Source organism: Chanos chanos, chromosome 14 (genome assembly GCF_902362185.1).
Source record: "Chanos chanos chromosome 14, fChaCha1.1, whole genome shotgun sequence".
Taxonomy (NCBI): Eukaryota; Metazoa; Chordata; class Actinopteri; order Gonorynchiformes; family Chanidae; genus Chanos; species Chanos chanos.
Genome location: NC_044508.1, coordinates 9308844 through 9334370, shown reverse-complemented (window position 1 = coordinate 9334370; position 25527 = coordinate 9308844). Strand labels below are relative to the sequence as shown.

Sequence of the window (25527 nt, the reverse complement as noted above, 5' to 3'; positions counted from 1 at the left end):
TCAGTTTCACAGCTAGCACATGACTACTCCATTCATTTGTTTCTATCCACAATTCTATCCGCTCTTTTTGATTTATGGTAGAGACAGCCAATGGCTCAGCTACAACATAATAATGGATCATAGATTATGATCTTATATACTACAGATAAAATGTAGCATAAGTGAGCAGATGATTAGCAAGGATGGTTTTGGACACCAGATTATTGCCTTACAAGTCACCTTCCCACCCCCTAAAGCACTGTTATGAGATAGTACCTTTCTGTGATCATGCCCTCCATTCAAGTCTTTATGTTATTAGAAAGCTATAAGTTATTGAGGTATGCTAAGTTTGATCCTTTTTTTCTGAGGCTGGCAGTCATTCCATCACAACCTATTATATCTCATTTCATTTCCTTCCATGAATAATTCTCACTCACAAGACCTAATGTTGGTTAAAAAGCTGCAAACTATTCATAAAGTCATTTTGCATATCATCAATGTCATCTGTGGTTTCAATAGGCATGCTGGGAGGGGCAGCGTAAGGCAGATACGGAACGTGGTCATACTGGAGCAAATAGTTGTCATGCGGCGTGACATGGGCATAACCACCAGTTGCACCATGTGACGGTTCATAGACATTCAAGTAGGTGTTAGTATACTGCTGGGGGAAGCAAGGATCCTGCTGATACATGCGGTCTGCTCCGGGGCTGTGGCTGGGACTATGAGAAGGGCTGTGAGGCATGTGACACGTTTGTTGGCAGCTGTTACGTCTTGCGTTCCGGTGCAGATCCAATTTGGCAATCAGTGGTTTGCCAATATTCACCTCAGTGGTCCAGTGTACAAGGTCATCGAGAGCTGTGTACTTGGCCTGCAGGCACACAGTGAAAACCAACGTCTCCTGTACAGATAGAGAAAATGTCAGTCAAAAAAATGGCCCTGTGCATGTCGCAAAAATATGCCTCAAGTCGTATGTGCTGCAAGCTCTGTCAAATACAGAGTCTGACTTCATATGTATGTGCAATAACAATAATATAAACATTAGCTTCTGTTATGACCTAATAGGATTTATACGTTACTGCAGACCATACAAAACTGGAACATCACTGCCGACTGAGCCAGTGTCACTTATATAATGGTGAAATGAAATCATAAAAAAATTATTAATCTGAGGTGCTAATCTTACTCTTAGTTTTTGCAAAGAGCTTATCCGTGTGTAGAGGCAGTGCTGTGGTAGACTTCTGGAGAGCAGGTAGCTGCCTGTTTCCTCTGGAGTCTCCTTATTCATCAGCTTTGGATCAACATCCAGGTCCTGAACAACACAAAAACAAATTCATTACTTATTTGTGACAGTGGTGTACATTGCTACTGGACCCATTAATTCGTTTCTCCAGCCAATAGTGCATCATAGACAAGAATTAGAAACAAGACAATAGAGTGAGTTCAGAGACAGTATTGTGCTCTTTAAAAAGAAATCTCTTTTAGCTTGTATTTAACTCTGAGCTCCTGGCAATGTTACTGCCTTGCTCATCTCCACGGTAACAGCACAGAGGTTCTAACCAGTGATAGGTTGGTGACATGAGCTTGGCAGGAAGACATCTCCTCCGGTTTCTTCACAATGCTGGTATAGATGACCAACACGTTAGAGAACTCTGCAGCAAAACCCATCTTAATCTGCACCCCACAGTCAAAATCAAGGAGCATGCTTTCGGGAAGTTCTGGAACGACATACAGAAGTTTGACCGTATATCTCTCTGTTCATTTAACAAAGAGAATAGGTTCTGTAAACCTGACATTTCACAAATCCATGAGAGAGCTCTGCCAAAGCGCAAAGACTTATCCCTTTCAGACATTTCTGTGTCTCATTGATTACACTCATTTAAATTAAACAGACAGATTTCAGCTAATGAAATTTGAAATCAATACTTGACTAAATGGCGGGCCATATATAAACATAATGATGCATTTGTGAGTGACTTTACAAAACAAATCTCCAGCAGCTGAAGGCAAGTTGCGTATTGTATTGCAAATGAGGATGGCAAACATTAAACAAACATCTCCATCAAAACCAATATGCACTATTAGAAAGAACTGTGAATCAAATTTCATCTACAGTAAATCAAATCAAATTCAAGCGCAGAATGTTCTAGAGAACTTCACAGAGTCTGTGGCTTGAATCAAAGTATGATGGCGGTTTTTGTTACACATTTCTTTCTTTTATCTGCAGGTTATAATAAATTGTTGATTTGGAGAGATGAGGTTACCATGAGCTTTGGCCCACAGCAGGTGCTGCGCTTGGGCCACGTCTGTACAGTCTCCATGCAGAATGGGATCAGTGAGTGACCGTCTCTCTGACAGACTGCTCCGAATCTCCAGAGCCTGCTTCCCTTTGGTTGGGTCAAACTGGCCCATATCTGGAAACACCATAACAATGATGGAAAAGTAAGCCCAGTGATTTAACACCAAAAGTTCACCATCAAACATTAATCTTTAAATTATACTCATTTCATAAATTTATTCATAAGGAATTAACCTTATGTCCATTATCTCGGCATATGTATATCCAAATTATTGTCACATTATTGTAATCAGTGACAACAACGACATAATAATAATGATAATAAAAGTTGCTCCTTGCCCTCAGCTACTCTGTCGAGAAGAACAGTGATTTTCTCATCCTCCAGAAGTCGTCTTTTGAGGAATTTGATGAATACACCGTTGGTGAATCCACTTGAGCTTAGTTCAAAGGCTTCAGCATCTTGGCAACTTCAGACAATATTGATTCAGATACACAATGAAGGGAAAATATTTCCTTTTGTGAATGACTGCATTTGGAAAATGTCAAGTGATAATGTAAATCTTTGCACATGCTATACAACAAAGTTTACAATGGCAAGATCAAATGTTGATGTAAAGCATGGATTGTATACTTCTGGATACTTCATACTTTATTTACTAAGATGTTTAATAAATAATCAGGAACAGTTATTAGTGAGGAGTATTCATGAATAATTCAGATATTAAAAAGTAATACTCATTTCACAGAATTAGCAAATTAAGCAGACTTACGTGGCATATCCAAAAACAATGTTAGCTGTAACTTGCAGTACCACATTTGGAGTGGCTTCATCATGAATGTTTCTGAAACAATAATTCATACGCAGTAATAGGAATTAATAGAAATTCACATCAGAAATATCAGTTCAATTCTGGCTTTGGTATTTTGGCTTACATTAGAATACTGACAACTTGTTCAAGTAGAAATTGCACACTTAAATCGTAGCTTAATGTACAAACATGTATCAGTGTGTTGGTTTGTGTGTGTGTGTGTGTGTGTGTGTGTGTCTGTGTGTGTGCATTGATACTGTTCTAAAATGACTGAATTAAAAGTTGACTTAAAATAAGAAAAAGGTTTCTTTACGCCACCTACCTTTTCCTACACATATCCAGCAGGAATACATTTAGACCTGTCTCCTTCTCCTGCATTAATTTCAGAATGCTCTGCACACACAGGCAGTTGGCTGAGCGGTATGGATTTGGGGCATCGACTGGCACCATGAAACTGTTACCATAGTTTTCATAACCATGCCCAGCATAATACAACAAACCTGAAATAAAGATCAGCGATTTCTATGTTATTATGAAGATAAACATAAAGATGAACTTTAATGGATAACAAATGCATTATTTTACATAATTTTATGCCGAAATTAGTCTTCCAGCTCCACCAGATTAGCATACCATAAACGCCTTTGTGAAGAAGGGACAGAAATTCTTCCACAGCATTTCTCATTTCAGACTCGGTAAGATCAAGCAAGGACACCACCTTAAAGTTGAGCTGTCGTAACAAGTTGGTAAGGTCATAAACATCTACCATGGGTGCTTTCAGCTGGGGGTGGTACTGATATGACATATTGCCAATTAGCAGAGCCACTTTGTCTGTTGCTATGGTGCAATAAATAAAGAGAAAAGGAGGTATATAGTTATTTTTTAGTCTCATAGTGGTCCAGCACAATTTTTTTTAGTTTTAGTTTAAGTAACTATGCAAATTACAATGAGTAAGAAACCAATAAAGACTACAGCTGTAGCTTAAGAGTTTAATTTGATCATCATACCGTATGGCTTCTCTTGACTGTTACCTGAGGCTGAAAATCATAAAACAGAAATAACTTATTATTAAAACTTAATTCTCCTCTATGGGTACATCATTGTTAGCTGATAAATCTGAGACATCCAAATTGGTTCCTATAAGAAATTCAGTTTTTACACTCCATAAAAATGTATATTAATCAGATTGTTTGTCTTTTGTTTGTCAGTGTCAACAGTGAAGATTCAAAGATAAAAATGTGCAAAAGACAATTTAAAAGAATATTTCCAATTACAACTTTCTCCATACCAGTGCTGCAATTTACAATGAATGGAATAATTGCAGAGCAGTTATGTAGAAATGGTAGTTATTTAATCTTACTTATTTAAACACTCAGAATTTCAGTTATTGCTTCCACCATGCAAAACTATTTTTGGAGACTTGGCGCATGTTGAGAAGCAACACTGAATTTGTTCTCTTCATACATACAACCAACTCATTTATGCAGACTTGGTGCATTATGAGAAATTACAAAGAAATCTTTATGTTCACACACACACTTTTTCTTAAATAAAAACTGATATGAATAAGTAAAACATGACCACTTACTTTGTTCAATGGCAACAATATCATCTAAAGAAGCAAACATAAATATTATTATTTCAAATAAAATAGTGCAAGTAATCTCAAATGGCCTCAACCAGTGTAATAGTAATGGCACTTTTCATAACATGCAGGAAAATAATAATCACAACAAAGGGGAAAACAAACATGAATCAGAGATTAACTGCAGACAGACATCAATAGAGGTATTTCAGTATTAATGCAGATTAAACTAAAGAAAATGAAATGGTGTCTAAATCACATGCAACAGGTAAAGCGATAAAAAAAAATGGAAAAAATTAAGCCGCCCATCAATAAATCTGATTTCTAAGCCATGTTTTGTCATGAAATATGGACATAAGGTATAGTTATGCTTAAGTGTAGCTATTCAGAATGCATTCCATTTAATGAATGTTAGCACAATTAAACCAGAAGCGACAACAAGATGAATAAGAACCCAAGAGAGTGAAAAGAAAAAGATGTTGTATCATAGGATCTTGTATGAGGCAAATACCATCCATGCAATACAACTAGCATGCAACCAGTCACAGAACCTGAGAATTGATTAGACAACCAAATGAAATAGACCAGGGGCTCCAAAAGTATACCTTCAGAGCATTCCATTGCCTCAGAAATCTTGAATGTTATCCGTGATCCTTTCATTGAACATGACATGAGGGATTATTTATTATTATATAGGATTTCTAACAGAAATTCTAGGATTTCCAGAAATTACTGGAAACAGTACTGTGCAAAATGTAGGTCTCCTTTGTAATCTCAAAAAACCTCAACCCCTCACTGATCAGGTGAAGAGAGTTGTGACGTACCGACAATGACATTTACTTCGTTGCTCCATGTCCGTTCATCATTACACGTGATCTCGCAGCGATACCTTCCCTGGTGTTCGGACATCAAATATGGTATCTGTGGTAATTCAATCGTCCAGAACAAAAGTCATTATTTTACTGTGCCACACTGAAAAACATTCACCAACTGTGATAAACCATCAGCAGGGTTACCAACATGCCCTCTCCATTCGACAACAATGTCCTTAGGCAGTATTAGGCTGTACGGGAAAAAAATGGTTTAGCAGCCTGCCACCTCCCACAATCAGTGTGTTTCTCTTGAGTGGTAAACATGCCAGGACTGAACAAAGAGCTGCATTACAATAGAGGCCTTACCCAATACACTCAGTGACTACTTTTTCTGTTCCACAAGGTCAGTTATATATATATATATATACACATAGATCTATTTATATAGATCTATATAGCCATTTTCAACACACAAAAAAAAAACATCTTAAAGGATGCTGGCTCTTTTTTTATCCTTTCTGACCGTGAGTTTCCTCTTGGTGGCGTTCTTAAGAGGAATTCCGTTCCTGTGCCACTGGTATCGGGGGAGAGGTCTGCCCACAGCACCACACTCAAGATAGAGGGAATCCCCTTCCAGCAGTCTCTGAGCCTGAGGCTGGATTACCACTTTCAGTCTGCTCTCACTGAACAGTGACATCAAACCTACCAAAGAGAAATGAAAAATCACAAAATTAGAGTGGTTTCACTCATAAAATTACCAGTAACATGTGCATTACAAACACATTGAGAAATCAACTCAACGGGATAAAGATTTCACATATAATAAAGTATGCTGTATGCAGGCCCTATCACATTCCCTAAAAGCAACCAGAGTGTGAATAAATAAATGAATCAATTAATTAAAATATGACCATCAGTGTTATTATGTTTTGTTATTAAGCTCCATGGCATAAACAAAGCACACCAACTTTTTGACACATAATTTTATGTGAACATTCCTCAAGGGTTTATGCAATTCTGGAAGGGAACTGGACTATTGTTCTCACATAACCAGTGAGATTCATTATCTACAGAATGTAACTTGGCAACCATCCAGCTCATAAAATGAGTCATACAGCAACTGGGATTAGAATCCTTACTGTACTTTAATTGTTATTTGAGAATGAATCACTTGACTGCACTCCTTCAGTTCAGTGTAACAGCAAGAAGTACCGGCTATTATTAATGAAGCACTCATATAGTTAAAGGCTGAATTAACTGAATACATGTCTTTTTCTGCTTCTTTTTTCTTTCTTGAGGCATAAAAAGTCCTCCTCAGTCATCAAAAACGGTTTTAGATCAGGTTAGGTTCGCAACTGACAGACTGTAAAAAAAAAATGACTGTAATATAAGCTTTCCACTCAGTGGGGATTAGCAGCTATCCCAAACTACCACTTAGTTTGTGAAGTTCTAAAGAAATTCCTGTGTGAACAGTGTGAATGACAACACAATGTGTGCTTAGGGTATCTGCAACAGTGGCACATGACTTTTGCGTGCTGACTAATAACTAAAGCCATTCAAGCTGTGGATCAGGTCTGGTGGTAGACCATGTCCTGTGCAAGACACAACCACCATGAACAGATATTCTTGCAAAGTATAATTCCTTTGCTATACAATATTCATATAATCACTGTGTTGTTTAGTGTGTATTGTAAAATCTATTTATTGTATCACATTAGCTATTAGATTTATTCTATACTCTGATGTAATTGCACTAAATAGCATTACTTTTTACTGATATAAAACAAAGATCCTGATGTCAGGCTCTAATGAACTTGGGAAGTTTAATTCCTTTCGCCCAATGAGCGCTGGAATAGTCTCCAGCACCCCCGCAACCCTAATTAGGATAAGCGGCTTAGAAAATGAATGAATGAACAATTCCTAGAAACTGTCTTTCACTTCTTGAGGTAGCTCTGAATTTGAGAGACTTTAACTTACTGCAAAGGAGGCAGTACTGATAATTCAACTGTTCAAAATGTTTAAAAACATAGGCTTTGCCAAATAAAAACCTGTTTATTTTTCGTTGCCCTCTCTATTAACTCTTGGTTAAGGTTAAATAGGAAGGTAGGGAATGTGTTTTTGATTGCTCTTCTTTTATTAAGAAGTTTTCTCCTCTCCTTTTACCATTTCATTTGGTTTTTAGCTTTATCCTATTATCAGCGCTTCTTTAAAGTTCATAAGATTTTGAACTGTAATTGTAATAAGTAGTGCACTATTCTACATGTGCACAATTAAACAAAAGAGCAGAAAACACAACATGGCTCACTGTATCTCAGTGTGGCATCCAAAACGTCAATTTGAGCCCAATGGCTAAACTGAAAGGAGTCTCCACAGTTCACTCTACAGATGTAGTAGCCAGCATCTTTTAGCTGGACAGGACTAAACACCAGATCAGGGGACGAACTGTTGGGCACCTGGAAAATAAGGTATGAGAGCATTTTTTCAACAAAGTGTCAGTTAAAATCGTGTAATAAACGATAACACCTGGCATATGCAAACAAACAAGTATAGTTTTAAGAAATACACTGAAAATGGACTGCAGCTATGTCAAAATAAACATCAACAGATTTGATGTAAATGTGATCCAGAGGAGGCTGTAATATTGTAGTATTGCTAGCTTTCCAGATTTGTCAACTAGCACATCAACTGGCATTTCCACACTATGTAAAATTACAGGCCAATAACATTTAACCACAGACATTATTACATATGTAAAGGTTAACCATATATTGGTAATGAAAAAAAAAAACATACATGCTCTCTGACCCAAAAATCACTGATATCAGTTTGGTTTGGTTGTTTTTAAAGGGACATTAATGTATTTCCTCCTTGCACAGATGGTGAGTGGGTACCCATCATAATGTTTTACCATTTTGTGACATTGAATTCCCCTGGGACCCAAAATGACCAATAAAAACAGAATATTTAACCACGCCATGGTATAAATTGAATATGAAGACTTTAATTTTAGATTGAGTATTTGCTCAAATGTTTGGCCGGTGATCCTACCTCATTTGTCAACACTATTACAGTTTTCTAGAAATTTCACTTGTTGTGAATAAAAAGAAACTATTCTAGGAGTGTATTTCAGATCAGACAGAAATAAATATTTATGTTTTGAGGTGCTAAAGCAAACATAAGGTTCTAAAACATGGCTTTTCATAATGCATGAATGCAGTCAGCGAAAAAACATCACTATCATTGGTTTTGAAAAGGTTATTTAAATATTTACCTCTTCCTTTGTCTTGAACCACTGGTACTGCACAGTGGAGTTACCCACAGCATGGCAGCTGAGTCGAACATTGTGGCCCAAAATGACAGATACAGATTGTGGATGAACTAAGATTTGAATACCTGTTTGTATGGATTTTAAGTAAAACAGGAGCATGACTTAAAACTCTTCTCCAAACAAATATACAAATGTTTTGTTGCAGCTGTCTACTGTGACAGTTTAGCAATGAATAAATATATTGAACAATGCGCTGGGGCCATTTTCCCTCTGGTGCAACTGATATTATGGTTACTTAATTTTAAGTTGGATTCACGCAAGTCCTAATGTCATGACAAGCTAATAATTACCAGTTTCATTATTTCAGTTGTATTTGTCATTTGTTTAAATTAAGCACCATAAGTAAACTTAAAGAGACTGAATGAGACATAAAAAGATACATTACTTGGTGTTTTGAGACACTGTAGGGCTTCACTGTGACCCATAACTTGTAGGAACTCCATGAGATCTCCCACCGAACAGCCCCTGTCACCCATAAGTCGTAAAAGAGAGCGCGAGGGACTGCCCTCCACATCTAGGACTTTCAGTGAACACATCTCCATATCACTCACACTGTAACATGCAACAAAAAAAAAAAAAGGGGGGGGGGGGGGGGGGTTCGTCTGTTTTAGCAGAAAAAGCGACAAGCAAGCAGTGTGTTCAGAGCTATTTTCCATGAGATTTTCAGAACGTAAATATTTCTTACCTCACTTTGAAACGCTTATCACCATTCACAATCTCTCCCAGTTTACGCCATCCTTTACTGTTGGCTTTATCGAGTAACTCACAGAGTCTTTTCAATACAGATTCTTTTAGAAAACTTATGTTCAAAGAGTTGTCGTGCAGATCTGACATGATGGGAAAATGACTATAATTCAAGGCACTCCGAAAGCTGGTGTTCTCTATGGACTTTCACTTCCGATACATTTGCATCCCAGTTCAGACCCAAACCTGCAAGCAGACGAGAAATGTGAAAAAAAGTGGATCTCTAAATACACTGAACGACAGACTTGACTCATATACTTCCAGATGTCTAGAAGCGCGTAAAGGTGAAAATCAGCGGCGCAACGATTATAATGAGAGTGATGCAGAACTTACTTATCAAAGAGTAGGCCTAGTCATAACAGAGCGAATGCTGTGGTTTGTACGGTTTTTATATAAAAATATTACAACCTGGACACCCTACTGATAACGTATACGATGGTGCACATATGTAGCTATCCTTCCGAAAGTCGTCCATTTATCCGCTTTCGTAATACAGCTCAAGAAGGGGAAGCCCACTTCTTATTTGTGCATGTAGCAACACTGTCGATATCGATATCTACTTCCTGAAATAACTAGGAAGGTGTGTCTCTTTTCACCGCAAGATTTGTTTTACATTCTAGGACGGAAGTCCTCGACACACAACGTTTAAAGTATTAACAAGTTGCATTCTTATCCTTTTGTAATGAAATTATCAATAAACCTGACCATCTTGTTATCAAGTAATCATCGCCATTTTGGATTAAAGATAGCACAGTGCTTCAGCCTACTTAAACATTTTTTAAACCATACACGGAATACCATACAATAAACTAGTGAATTCAGTTTGGCGACTGATGTTTTGGAATTTGGAATCGTGACATAGCTGGCTAGTGATTATTTATTGTTGATATTTCTTTCATGAGCGTTACCAGGTTAGGGAATATTAAATAATCATGTCGTTGAGCTTCTGAAAATTATTTTTTAGCCACAATTAAGTTAATGCTTTAACATTACAGAGCTGATATTTTGTACATGTGCAAAACCTTAAGCCCTCTATTATTTTGAAAAAGTCAGTAGTTGTGTTAAAGACATCGGCCAGTGAGTAGTTCTTATGTGTGAAAAGTTGCACGACCAATCAGCTCACAGTTTTTAACTTAATGAACAAATCAACAAGTGATGAGATATATATATATATATGTGTGTGTGTGTGTGTGTGTGTGTGTGTGTATATACAGTAATCACGATCTATCTGAATGCTCTGCGTTCATATGCTATACCTGTCTTAAATGAAACGCAATCTCTCAGGAAAACTCTAGGCCTTCTGCAGGAGGACCTAACGTCACACCACACGCCACTCCTTAAGGAGCTGTAATTGCAGATTACAGTGGTTTCAACAGGTAGTCTCTCTGGCATATCGCACTTCCTCGTTTAAGGACGAGTAGGGAGTTTGTGTACTCCGTTCGTTCTGTAAAATATTCATTTTCAAAGCACGCAGATATGTAGCACATATATCCCTGACGTACAATGGAGAGGCGACAGGTGTAGTCTCAATTCGAGGATTTTTGTTCACAGTCAACGCTTCTATCCAGGTGAGTTTAAACAAACATTACGCAAATCTTTCATTTTGTGAAGTGCCTGTCCAAGGGTTTTCGGTTTGAGACTTCGCGTATGTGTTTGTGCTTGGTTTGCTCTGTGTCCTTCGTGTAAATGTTAATAATTTGGCATACTATGGTGAATTCAATGCTGAATTCTTAACAGCAGATGCACGGTTGCTCATATGCTGTTGTCGTCTGTACGTTTAGATGCGTTCTTGTGACGTGCTGAAAATGCGTTTAGTTTAATGTCTGGTGTCGTAGACTTGTAATAACGCATGAAAAACCACAAACATCTTATTTACAATTCAGGTTTTCACAAACTATGTTTTATGTGTAATGTGTAAATATTTAACACCTTGTGTAGTAGCCTAGTAGCCAATAAAAAACCAAGGTATTGTTTCAAGTAATATGAAGAATGTAATGAAATCTTTACGCTTGTGTTAGGGATATGGCAGCCTGAAACGTAACTTAAACGTAATTTAAAATCTGACTGTTTATTGAGAGGCATTCTGATGCCATGTGATGGCAAACCAGGTACAAGTAAATAAGTGCAACAAGTATGACTGATATGTACGGTTTTTTGGAGGAATGAGGGATTGCTCCGTGGAATGAGCACCGCTGGAAGGACGAATATCTCTCTTCTGTTATCAGTTCTGCATAAGCAGTCAAGCAAATGTGGGCAATATCAGGCAAATGATGCATTAAAGCATTTATGTTCATATTCCATTCGTATCAATAGAGGTTCTGGTGGGTATAAACCTATTGTGTAAACATATGCGAAAACATTACGCTTGCATTTAGTGGCTGGCGCAATTCTAAAAGAGATCAGCTGCACGAAGTTAAATTAAGCTCTGACTGAAATTTTAAAGAGATGTATGTATTTTCGACATCTTTTAAATTGTTTGTTTGTTTCTTTCTTTGTTTGCTTGTTTGTTTGTTTGTTTATGACGGGCCAGTGGACTCAGATATGTTGTAGCAATTGCAGGATATCTCAAATCTAAATGTAATTTTCCTATTACTAGTCTAAATGTCTAATATGTGTCTAATGGTGGTTTATCTATGTATTAACTTTTATAATGAAATGGAAGGGAATTACAAACAATCTCATTATTATTTGGGATTAAACAGGAGCTGTCACACATGCACCCCTTTCATCTTTCAGTTTGTCGAATTTTATTATCTTGCTGTATTGTTTTGGGCCATGTCTTATCAATTTGAATGAATCATAAGTGTTTTAAAGTTTATGCCCAAAATAGAAGGGAATACTGTTTCTTAACAGCCCACAGTAGGTGGACTTTAACCCACTTCTCCTTTCCCAAGCACTTACAATGTGTGTCATTCAAGATAAATGACTATATTGACATCTCAAAATAGTCTTCAATGGCTTTAACTGATGAGATTGTGAAAGTTCAAGACTTCCTGTGTGGACTTGTCCCTCTTCCTCATAAGTCATGTGATGTCTTATCATTCTTTTTATCTAACTCTTTCTATTTGATTTATTTTGTTGAGTTGTTCAGGTCAAACTGTTTATGAGCCAGTCAGAATTACTACAAATAGTAGCTGAATGTTATGAATGCAGAATACAAACTGATATTTGACTAGTACACATGTTCAGGCATAATTAGTCATGGCAATGGAACCGTAAGTAATAATAATAATAAAAAAAATGCCTCTGTCTCTGCTGGAAATTGTCATCTTAAAATCTCTGTTTTTCATCCAAGCACATTGTCTGTTCTCCTTCCAGCTTATTCGGTAACTTTCCACTGACCCACCTCACCGTACCTCCACTTGCCACACCTCCCTTTCCTTTGCCTTCTCATATACAACCTTGTACATTTCCATGATAGAACAAAACAACAAGAAGAGGTTATTATGGTCTGTCAGTGCACCAAATAAGAATTTATGATCACTTGTTCACATGCATGTTGTCTGTCAGTATAGCAACAAGTAAACTAAACCAACACTTTCATCATGTGCCATGTTTCATTTTGAGAGAAGAAAGTGAAGGGAGAGCAGTTTAATGGATTTTATCCAATTTGAGTTAAACAACTGTCAGCCTGCGGTCATGGGTTGGTAAAAAAAAAATCCATTTAAAACAAGCTGTTTTATAACATTTATTCATTTTCAATTGATATATTTCTGTTGTCACTTAACCTTGCACCTCAGGTGCAGCATGTCACCACTGCATTATTTCTTTGCTTTGTATACGTCTAAGTCCTTCAGCTCGATTTTACAAAATGTGTCACTTTGACACTGTTTAAGGAAATGACAAAGCTCACATTCTAGAATATATAATTGGGGCTTTTACAAGTCTGGCTTTTGATTACGTTTTTGGAATATGTGTGATATTTAATATTCAAGAATATAGCTATTGTGTGGTTTATCAGGTTAGCACTGTGCTATAGTCTGCGTAAATTTTTAAACACGATATTTTACTTATTTTTCCTGTTTACAGTGATTTGTCTTTGAAATCAAGCATACCAAAACCATTCATCGTAATCCTTGTAGGAATCAGTTGTGTTTATACAAACGAAGTGCTTGTTTTCCACTATGAAAGTGATGTTTCATGCAAAAACAATGCTCACGTCTATGTTGGCCTTTTTACATAGGGAAGGTAACTCGTGCTGTCTAATCTTTTTACAGTGGGGGCTGAGACAAGATGTGGAGAAATGGAAGACAGATTCTTACGGTTTTAGTTTTTCTTTCTTGGACCCCCAGCAGCACCTGTGAGTGAATTGTCTATAGTTTCAGTGTCAACTTTTGCCCTTCGTTTTTTCACTGCTTACACACGGATGATTAGTTACGCAATACAGGCTATGACATTACAGTTCTTATGTGTTGTTTGTATTATTTATATTACTGTTAATCATTTTTGTGCAGAAAACAATTGGGTAAATCTTTGACATATTGTACGGATAAACACCTAGCTATGTTGATTTCGTGGTTGTTACCAATTTGTCAATAGTTGATAATTACAAGCGAATATCCTTTAGATGGACCGTATGGCAAATGTCTCTTGTTACCATATTCCCAGATCTTTATTATTAATGTGTTATTTTTCCTGTTAGGTTTCTCTGCCCCAGGAAAGCCCAAAATAACAGGATGCCGTTCACCAGATAAGGAAACTTTTACTTGTTGGTGGGCACCAGGGTCCTCTGATGGACAGTCTACTAAACATCGGCTGTTCTACAGGAAAGAGAAGTAAGAGGGCTTCCAGTTTACCTTTCAGTCTATTTTAGGCTATTCAAGCAATTTTTTTTTGTAATTTAAGGAATATGAAGTGTTTAGTGTGTAGTATGTGGCAAAAATCAATTCACAGGCTCTAAGTTCTGTCTTGTCATGCTACATCAAGGTAGACTTTTTATCAGTTTTGCAGATGCAATACATTGACTATTGTTAAATTAAGCTACTGAAAGGTGTATGCCTTACATGGAGTTTAAAATGTCATAAAATTCCAAACCCTCGTAATGGCTTCATATTTTGACATAACAATAAATAATGGTTGTTGATTTTGATGAGCATTATTTGATGTCTAAACACTGATGGTGAATGTGGTTTGCACCACTGTATAACTCTGAGGACAATGTTTTAACAAAAGAAACATGGAACTAGTCCTTTTGTCTGGTTTCACAGTAACTTAATATCCCACAGGATAGTGTATTGTGTAGTCAGGGTCATACTGACTGCCTTCAGCATCCTGGGTTTGTCTGGCAGTGAAGGATTAACAATATCAGTGAAGATTTATTCTTTATTCCCCAATCCAGGAAACCAACCAACATGAAAAGCATGGTTCTTAATGACAGCTATGTTGTTACAGTTGTTTACAGTCTCTGTTCAGTTTTCTACGTCATAAAGCCCCTAGAATTTTTTTTTTTAGATTCTCAGTTTTTATAAATCTTCATTTTGAAATGTGGGTATACCTTTCCTCAGAGAAAAGTGTGCAGCTTCACCATGCACATACAAATAAAAATTATACAACATTGTAAGCATTAGAGCTCAATCTATATTGTGATTGTTTGGCAATGAAAAATGATCCGTTTGAAATGTTATCATTGTGAGATTGCTTCAGAAGTTATCATCTACTGGACTTTATTATATTTTAGTATAATAGTGCCTCTGACTGTAAAACCAAATCATTTATGTGGTAAATTATATTCATTTATATTTCTATATTTATATTTCTATATTTTTACATTCTGTGGATTTGTATGATAAACTGATTTTGAAACAGATGGAGCATTCAAACAAACAAACAAGCAAAAACAAAAAACAAACAAAAAATTCCATTGTGACATTTGAAACCATTGCGGTGGGATCTTTCCTGTGCATGTGATTTTCTTTGAATGAGGCTTTTAAACATTTCCTGGTCTTCATTTGTCTGTTTTAATTCCAGACACCAGAAAGACAAACACTGACTCCTTATTATTTGTGTAGAGTAATTAAAAAACAACACTTCATGACTATCATTATGCAGTACACATTCAGTTTTATTAAGAATAGAGTAGGTTATGCATTATCTTCAGTGTTGTTTGTATACGTGTCTGGGAACAAAAGCAGTGGTATATGTGGTATGCACTTTAGTTTAGTGGCATAATTCTGATATTATAATGCCATTTCAGCATACAAAATGTTGCCTTTCCACATCTGTGAGACAACTTTTTTGGATAAAACGATAACAAGCTTTGGTGAAGCTTGTTTTAGTTCATTGTTTCTGGAATGAAATGTTAAATATAACTTGATGCTTTTTAAGTCACATGAAGTCTCGAACTGAATGTCTATGTTTTATTCCAGTTCTCCAGATATCCATGAATGTCCAGATTATGACACAGCAGGAAAAAACTCCTGCTTCTTTGATAAAGGCCACACATCTATTTGGGTTAGCTATAACCTAACTGTTGTGGCCTCCAATGCTCGCGGTACCACTTTTTCTGACCCCGTGGAAGTGGACGTAATGGATATTGGTAAGTGATATTATATTGTTAGATATGGTAATTTTTCAAAAGTTACATAAGATTTTAAGCAAGTGTTATACTAGTTGATGAATAACCTTGTGAGCATAAACATGTTAGTCATTCTAACCAACAACATCCAGTTCAAGCATATACATATCACTGCTTTAGCACAGATAACAATTTCATGTTATATCTGATTATTGATAGTCTATTTCTCTTTTTACCACAATTAATTATTATTTTGTTATTCTGTTAAACGTTATTCTGTTATCTCATATCTCCCGACATTTCAGGCCTGGACTTTCGTGAATGCTTACATTTAGTTGTGCTTATTGGGGCATTCTGGCGCCCATTTACCATGTGAATAACAAAAGTGTGATCTGGACAAAATGGAAAAGTACTCATTGTTAGAGAAGTGTAGTAAGTGACAAACAGAATCTGAATAGAATGAGGATGAACAGGTTGTGTCCCACATACTGTGGAACTCAAAGCGAGTATCAAATGTCGTCCCTGTCATAGGGCCTATAGCATAGTATCACTTTTGACAGCGAAGGCAAATTCTTTTTTCTGGGATCAAAGTTCGACGTCACAACTGAAAGCTATTTTTATTAATGAATGCAACCTATTCCATGTGAGTTGAACGGTCGACATTGTCTTAAATTTTCTTGAATGAGTGTTTTAAAGGCTATTGGTTTAGTAATTTAAATGGCTGTCAACCTACGTACTTGATAGCAGAGAGCGTACAACCATGAAGAGCTAGTTAAAGAAGAAAATGTCGAGATGACTGTCATCTCTCACTGGTCCTTTACAACATTTGAAATTCTGCCATCAGCTTGAATACAAACGATACCAACACACGAACGGAAAATTACTGATTATCCCGGCAAGGTTTACGCTTTCAGAATGTTCGGCAGACTTTCAGGTTTTGGTCTGTTTACCCACTTATTTGGTCACCTAAATGGAGTTCAGCTAATAGGCTATTCAATCATTAGTTTTGTTGTTCTAATGGGTTATTTATTACTTAATGGCTAAACCCTCACCCAACAGTACAGCCTCACGCTCCAGAGAATGTGACCGTGACTATGAAGGAAGCAGAAAGCAACCCATATTTTGTTATCCAGTGGGAGCCCCCGCATGATGCCGATACTCGTTTCGGATGGATAACAGTCAAGTATGAACTCCGAATAACACAAGAGAAGGCTAACAAAACAGAGGTTTGTTTAAAGTTCGCTTGAACAGAAACAATATTCTATGCTGTCTTTGCAGGATCCCAAATACTGTCATATACCCTACATTCTGAGACTTTTTTGCAGTCTGACGGTAGCTTGCATGGTGTGAAAAATATGTTGCATGCTACATTAGAATACATGACATACTTGTATTCATGCGCAAAGCGTCGCCTGCACATAAGTGACATGCATTAAAAGGACATAGATACTTTTAGACGGACTAAAACAAACACAGGCTTCAAACGGATATTAGAATAATTTGTCTTGCCAGATGTCGCTGACTCAGAAAGCGCATAGGCTTACCTGACGGAATAGCAGCTGAGTGTAACTGTCAATGAACTTCAGGTGATTTACTATAGAGCTCACACCTTAAGTTGTTTGTGCAAGGATTGGGGTCAATTCATGAATGAGATTATCAGTTACAGTTCAAGTAAACAATCATTTATGAATAGGGTGATCACACTGTAGACACAGTTTGGCTTTTTTTAAAGCTACTTCCTCAGATATACAGTATTTGTACATTCAGACGTTTGATACATATTTTTATATATTTTAATCCAGTTTACAGGTTTTAATATCTAAAGTTAAGACGAAATAATTAATGTAAATCCGAGGCCTTTTATCTTAGTGTTGCCTCTTTGCTAACTTTTGATGTAAGATTTTAATCAAAACCAGATTTAAACAGGTTAGCCATAATAAAATGTTGTATATTTTAATCATGAGAGAGGACTCCTCTCTTGGCTGTAGAATTTAATGGAATTTTATTTCCTATAATTCCAGAACTTCCTGTTCTGTATTCTCAAGACAAATGTAAATTCATTCAACAGCAATTAAAATGGAAAAAAAAGGGAAAAAAGAAATTAGCAATAAAATTTCGTTTTAATTAGGACTTGACCTCAATCCTGCTTTGTATCTGTTCTGTCTGGATATGCTTCATGATTATATCCTTTCTGATCATACCATAGGATTATGACACTGACAAAAAGAGAGAGTTCATTGTGTACAGTCTCCTCTCAGGAGAGGTCTATGTGGTGCAAGTGCGCTGCAGACTGGATGCAGGCCGCTGGAGTGAGTGGAGCACCCCGACTTTCATTGAAGTGCCACACTGTAAGACCATTACATCATTAAAATTTAAAACTGATTTTACTCAGTGAGATTTTTTTTCTATTTTCTAGGACTTTAACTGTATTTTTCTCGAGTGCACACAAAATGCAGTGGTAGGTCACTGGGACTGGTGATGGCTAGCAAAGCAGTTTAGTTATTTTGTACATTTTTTATTTGTGATGAACCTTCATTGTCAGCTTATTCAGACATTGTTTCACATATGTATGCTTAATTAAAGAATGAATTTGGATTTGGAAATTGCACATTGTCAAAATGTTTCATGGGAGGATAATGCAAGTGCAGAGAGAAATAAAGAGATAAAGAAAGGAAGAAAGAAACACACAAAGATAGACTTTTGAGGATCTTATGGTTCTCTTTAGGTTGATTAGGTTGAAGACAATCTTAGTTATGTGGGAATGAACACAGATTTTGGTCTCTACCTCACATGTGTTTTATTTTGGCTTTACAGATGTTCATCAGGAAACATCTATTCAGATTATCATTGCCATAGTCACAGCTTTCATTTTTGTGGTAACTGTTGCAGTTCTCACCATTAAGAGGAAACGGTAAACTCCAACCTCATGCACTGTTCTTTTCAAGAGTAAAACATTATTTGGTTGAAACTGATTGACCTAAACATGTTGGCGGGTAGGGTTGGGTATCGTTTGAGGTTTTTCCGATACCGGTGCTAAAAGGATACTTTTAAACCGGTGCCGGTGTCGGTGCCTAAACGGTGCCTGAAGCAATACTTTAAAAAAAGTACAAAACGAAGGCGTTTTTTAATTTCCAAGGCAAATTTGAACTTCAGACTGAACAATATATTAACTGAATCTTAAATATATAAATATAAATAAATTGGCCTACAAAACACTTAACAAATTTAGGCTACATAACAAATTCACGTAACAAATAAAGCCTAACCCAACTACGATAATTTAACACTAAATAACAGTTACCGTAATAATAAGAACAAATTAAATTTTGTATTGGAATTCTTCGTATTCTACAAACTCCAAATTCAAACTTCAGCAATTCTTTTGCAGAAACGATAATTTGATCATTCTGTTTTCAAGTGTATTCCGTGCGTCGCCACATGCTTCATTAAGGCGTGTTCCCGCCTTTACACGCAATTGTTTTTACGCATTTGTTGCACGTCTTGGTGGAATACAGCCACACTTCAGAACGTCTGGCTTTAGGCATTTTAACCATGTTTAACCTTTTGACGCCAGACGTTCTTTCAAACGGCAACGGTCGTCCCAGAACGAGGTTTTTTTGCACGTGAGTTGCCAGCATTCTAAAATGAAGTTCCATTCTGTTTAAATTAAATTCCGTTAAATTCCTTGAATTCAAAATACCGTTTTATGGTTATCACTTTTGTAGGAAGAAATCTGATTGCCGTGAAGCTAAACACTGTTGCAAGTCGTTATGTTAAGCCCCTGTTGTCAATATTAACCATGGGCGCAGCCATGTTTACTTACGTTTTGCTATGGTTCAGTGCAGCCTCGGAGACATATTTCTGGCAAGGTATGTGAACTGGCGTTTCTACAGGTGCGTTTTTAGCTTTAGTAAAGTTTCACTGAATTTAATGAGTTATGTTACCAACTTTTAAGCATTCGTTTAGTAAGTCAAGTTAAACCATGTATCGTTTACTTTTTGATGAATGTGTAGGCCTGTGTTTCACTTTGTAAATAAAGTTATGTTGATAAGTTTAGCTATACAGCTTCGATTGTATTGTCTGCATTGTAAGAAGTGACATTAATGAGATTCATTTTCTCTACTCATGGAATATTCCACAGAAATCAGAACATTCGCGCGATGAAGTTTAGTACCCATTGTTATGTCAGCATACAATGTCTAATTACCAAAATCACACATTTGTGACCGTATGCTGTGGGGACCACTCAGACCTAATCACATATTTGTGACCATAGGCGTCAAGTTAGCTATCTTACGGTAGGCGTCTGCTGCCATCAGAGCAAGTGTAACGTTAACTAGCGATGGCACGTGAAGTTTCACAGCACCAGAGGGCAAATGTTTCAGTCGACAGCTCAGACATTTAAGTGGCACCGAAATTAGGCACCGAAATCTGCGTTTGATTCGGTCCGGTAGATACCCATCGTATGCGAACCGGTGCAATATTTGCACCGGGTTTTGGTACCCAACCCTATATAGCGGGTCTTAACTTGCTCTAGCTTAAAGTGTACTAATTACTTAAAACAGTTGATTGGCAGGTAACTAAAACCTCTGCTACTATATGCTTAGGCACAGTTTTGAATCAGCTCAAAGTCATATGTGTAATATAGAAAATCAGCTCTGACAAATCCCCAATGCAGATATAGTGTTTTCATTCACACAAGATGCCTTCAACAATGAACACATCACTAAGAGTAATATATTACTGAACTTGTGCATATTTCATTACTTGTTAAATTCAGCTTGGTGATCATTTTTATATTGCATGACAGTAAATCTATTGTTTTATTTTCTGTCTGTCAAGTTTTAAGTACTGTCTACTGCCCCCTGTTCCTGCACCAAAGATCCGAGGCTTTGATGCGCAGCTGTTGAAGGTACAGTAAATCATGCAAAGTCTTAAGAAAGTGGGGCAAAAAATGCAATCATAATTAACAGTGAATGCTTTGTGTGGCTGTTAGCAAATGTTTGTGTTAATGATATGGAAATGAATGTGTGTTTTACTTAAGGGCCGATTTATAATGCAAAAATAATCAAAGTAGTAGTTCACAAGTGTTCCATAGTTCCCAGATGAACACTGTACTCTACACTCAAAAAACTCAAGAAAGGCATTTGTTTTATTATCTAAATAGAAATATGTTTGTAAAATATGAATGTATTTTGTTTATGTTTGTTACATGATTCTTGTTTGTTTAATGTCAAGCAACTAAAATTCTGATGAACTAGATCAACATATATTGATTTAAGGAGGATGAATTACTTTGGATCAATGACACAATTATTGCTAGCTACTGCGCATACTCCATACCCCCGGTAGATGGGCGGAGCTTCCCAGCATGTCTTGGGGCGATGGACTGTTGTTTAGACCCAGTTCGTTATTGTTTAGGGTTGGGTACCGAAATCCGGCTCCCATACAATCGGTATCTACTGGACCGAATTGCAACGCAGATTTCGGTGCTGCTTAAATGCCTGAGCTGTCAATTGAAATATTTGCCCTCTGGCGTTCCGAATCGGACGTTATAGGCAACAGAAGCATCACTGCACGTCATGTGCCAATGCTAGTAAACATTACGCTTGCTCTGATGGCAGCAGACGCCTACTATTAGTAGTAGCTACCTTGATGCCTACGGTCACAAATATGTGATTAGGTCTGAGTGGTCCCCACAGCCTACGGTCACAAATGGTAATTAGACATTGTATGCTGAAGTAACACTTAGTATTAAAATTCATCGCACGAATGTTCTCATTTTTGTGGAATACATAAATAGAGAAAATCAGTCTCATTAATGTCACTTCTTTATTAGCAATGCAGACAATACAATCGCTAGCTGTATAGCTAATGTTATCAACCTAACTGTATTTACAGAGTGAAACATAGAAGTTAATTAAAAAGTAAGTGGTAAATGGTTTAACTTGACTTACTAAATGAGTGCTTAAAAGTTGGTAACATAACTCACAAAATTCAATGAAGCTTTACTAAAGCTAAAGACACACCTATAGTGATGCCAGTATCTTGAAATGCAGCCATCTGTTCATAAAGCATCTTGTGACGCATGGGATACACTTGAAAGCAGAGGGATATGTCAACTTATCAAATATGATAATACTTCTGCAAAAGAATTGCTTATGTTTGAGGCTGGAGTTTGTAGAATACGAGGAATTTCAACACAAAATTTATTTTGCTGTTAATATTACTGTAACTGTTATTTAGTGTTAAATTAATGTAGTTGGGTAAGGTTTTATTTATTATGTGAATTTGGTATGTAAATTTGTTAAGTGTTATTTATTTATATTTATACATTTAAATTGCTAAGTTAATATATTGTTCAATTTGAAGTTCAAATTTGCCTTAGAAATAAAAAAAGCCGTTCTTTAATGCCGTTGATCTTCGTTTTGTGCTTTTTTAGAAAAGTATCGTTTCAGGCACCGTTTAGACACCGGCACCGTTTAGGCACCGGCACCGGTTTAGAAGTATCGTTTTAGCACCGGTATCAGAAAAACCCAAACAATACCCAACCATAGTATTGTTCAGTTTATGTTTCCCTTTTCTGTCTAGTAGAAGTGTATGTGTATTGTTTATCGTTTAGTCTTTGTGTTGCACTAATTAATACTTGTAACAGTTTTAACATTAAGTGTTTACCGCGAATGTAATTGTCTTCATTAAAGATGTACTCCCCTCCCACCATGCAAGTAAGTTAAAAGAGTTGTTTTCTGGTGTATGTTGGAGCTAACTAAAAGGTCTGTTACCAAGAGAGTAAAAGCACTATTGTCACTATTAAAGTGACCCAGCTCACCACTAATGATATGAAGTTCGGATATTTTTACTGACTCGGATCTTTGAATCTTGTTCAGTAAAATGAACAAATCTTTTTTCAAATCTTTCATTCATTGGAACTAGTGTGGCACTGTAGCTGTCATTTGAGTGATGACAGAAAGATGGTTCTCAAACACTAAGAGCAATGTGGTTTCCTTCGATTGCTAAAATATAATACACAAATTCACTTTTGTTAAGTTCCTAAACAACCTTTTGGACCATAGCCTACTGAGTTATTCAGATGAAATGACTGATTGCTTAATTTGCCCGTACTAGAGTGCTGCCCTTATCAATAAAAAAATTCTACGATAGCTGTTCACTTTAGCCTGCCTGGTCATTGAAGATCTGTAGTGTATGAACTCGTTCCAACGGAAGGGCAAATTAAACATCCATTCAATAGCTACATAGCTAATGTTAGCTATCCAGCAAACGTTAGATAGCTCTCCTCACCAGTTATAATAGAATTGGTCATGTCGCTGCTATAACCATGTGAATAATGAACAAAAGACCCGAAGACCAATAGTTATGATGGGTGAATGACTCAGTCATTCCTACACTGAGCCTGCGCAGCAGCCATGTGACACGTGAACGAGAGAGTCAGGACCCAAAGACCCATAGTTATGAGTCGTGAATAAATCAGTCATTCCTACACTGAGCCTTCGCAGTGGTTATGTGACAAGTGAAGGGAAGACACAGACCCGAAACACCCGTTCGTGAACGAAGCTGAGCTTGAGTGGCATGCATTAGTTCAAAATGAAGGACTTACATTAGTAAAACTAACAAATGTCTCATTAATTCATTCAACAAGACTGATACTAGTAAGACAGACAATGCAATAGTTCATCTGACTAGACTTACGCCTACCAAAGACAAACATTAGGATTCAAAGCAAGGCAAATAAATTGAACTTAAATGAAATGATTACATTTCATCCACAAATGTATGTTCTGTTCATAGAACATAATGAAGACAAACTAGATTCACTTGATTTGTTTAGATGGAAACATGTGGCATGGCAGAGTTAGTCATCTGAGTGACATGTAAAACTAGGTGATAAAAGTATTTTGCAATCATAGATTGTCCATACATTTTGACAAAAATGCAAAAATTCTCAGTCGCTCAATGCAATGTCTGGAAATTTCAGTACCATTAAACGTTATTTATCATGCCGTAAGATGTAGCTGGTGCCTTAATATTAGTTTCTAACTTGGATCTTTGAAGCCTTTAAATTCATATTATACCTGAGTGAGCTTTGAGAATATAAACAGGGCTGTGTGGCAATTTTTTTCCTTTTTTTTTTTTTTTGGATCAAACTATTTCTTTTCTAGTATAGAATGATGCACAAGTACAGTTAACAAGCAAGTCATTTCTGTGAAAATTCTCCAGTTTCACATTAAGTATGCATGTTTTGTAGGTGTGAGAACACGGTTTCCATAGTAACTTCTCAACACTTTCATTAACAGAATGGGAAGCCTGAGGAGATATTCAGTGCCCTGATCACACAAAGTTTCCCTCCAACAGTGCAGAACTCTGACTGCCTGGTGGAATGTCTGGTGGTGTATGACAGCGAGGAGGACTTGATTTGCAAAAGACCACAGGAAAAGCAGATTCAGAAAATTTCTTCAGATTCTGCACAGGACGTCTGCAGCAGCTCCAAACCAATCATGGGAAGAAGTCAAACAGAAATGAGCGGCTCCCAAAGTGAGAATATTGGACAACTTCTCCAAGGACAACTCCCTAAAGACACTTGCGACAAACTTCACTATATCTCTAAGGGTACAAAAACAAGACCTGGAGACATATCCATCCTACAAAGAGCCCACAACCACTACAGCACCCTTGAATGGTCTCAACAAGGAATTCATCTAAGCCAAGTCGTCCATCATCCTAATAACCATCTGGACCAAAATACAATCAACCCTCAATCAAATTGTAATAAAAAATGTAACACTGATGAAAAAATCAACATCAAACCTGCTGGAAACCCAGGTTATGTCGATGTTGAAGAGGAGAAACAAAACAGCAAGATTGAGATGCCCACAGTTGAAGAACAGGATTACAGCAAAGTCAGTGGGATTGTTAACGACAGTGTTATCATGTTACAAAAGGACTGTAACGTTTTTAATCAGGGTCACCATGGAGAAAGTTGTACCAATCAGATCCAGAACGTTAAAAAAATGGATATGAAAGTTCCTCCTACGAAAAGCATTATGGAGCCTCAGGGCTATGTGGAGACAGCCATGGTACCGTTTTCATGAGCGCGTTGGTCTTTTGTTTTGCATTTGTGAGTTTGTTCTGGTGGTTGATTTTTTTAGCCATACTTCATCTACAACACTGTCTAAAATATAATTCCTTCATGTGCTCTGGCCTTCATCGGGCAGTTGGTCATTCAGGATCTCTTTTTTGGAAAACTGTTTGATTCACCAACTTGTGGTGGTATGTATATTGCAAAGACTTAAGTTAAGCAAACTCTTCTTTCTGCATTTGAAACTACTGCATCACCTCAAAGTACTCAAGATAATTGTGTGCCACTGGTATAGGAGTGCCGTGATTTCTTTGAATGACATGAGTCCCATTAACAAAGCACAGGTCTCCTGTACAATGTCTTAAA

At 36.9% G+C, this 25527-nt stretch overlaps 2 protein-coding genes across 2 annotated transcripts; one reads left to right on the top strand and one right to left on the bottom strand.

Moving 5' to 3' along the window:
- Positions 1-404: 404 nt before the first annotated feature.
- Positions 405-9643, bottom strand: malt1 (MALT paracaspase 1). Its single transcript, XM_030791846.1, has 17 exons — positions 9495-9643; positions 9195-9361; positions 8753-8874; positions 7787-7934; positions 6005-6183; positions 5494-5590; positions 5275-5328; positions 4673-4696; positions 4092-4115; positions 3718-3921; positions 3407-3584; positions 3046-3117; positions 2615-2742; positions 2241-2390; positions 1537-1694; positions 1163-1288; positions 405-877 (listed from the first exon to the last, which is right to left on the bottom strand). The coding sequence occupies exons 1-17, from the start codon at positions 9641-9643 to the stop codon at positions 422-424; spliced, it is 2436 nt and encodes an 811-aa protein (XP_030647706.1). The 3' UTR covers positions 405-421.
- A 3549-nt stretch (positions 9644-13192) lies between these two features.
- On the top strand, positions 13193-25174 carry prlrb (prolactin receptor b). Its single transcript, XM_030791831.1, has 8 exons — positions 13193-13196; positions 14196-14328; positions 15919-16088; positions 17127-17293; positions 18274-18415; positions 18882-18978; positions 20910-20979; positions 24380-25174. The coding sequence occupies exons 1-8, from the start codon at positions 13193-13195 to the stop codon at positions 25172-25174; spliced, it is 1578 nt and encodes a 525-aa protein (XP_030647691.1).
- Positions 25175-25527: the final 353 nt, after the last annotated feature.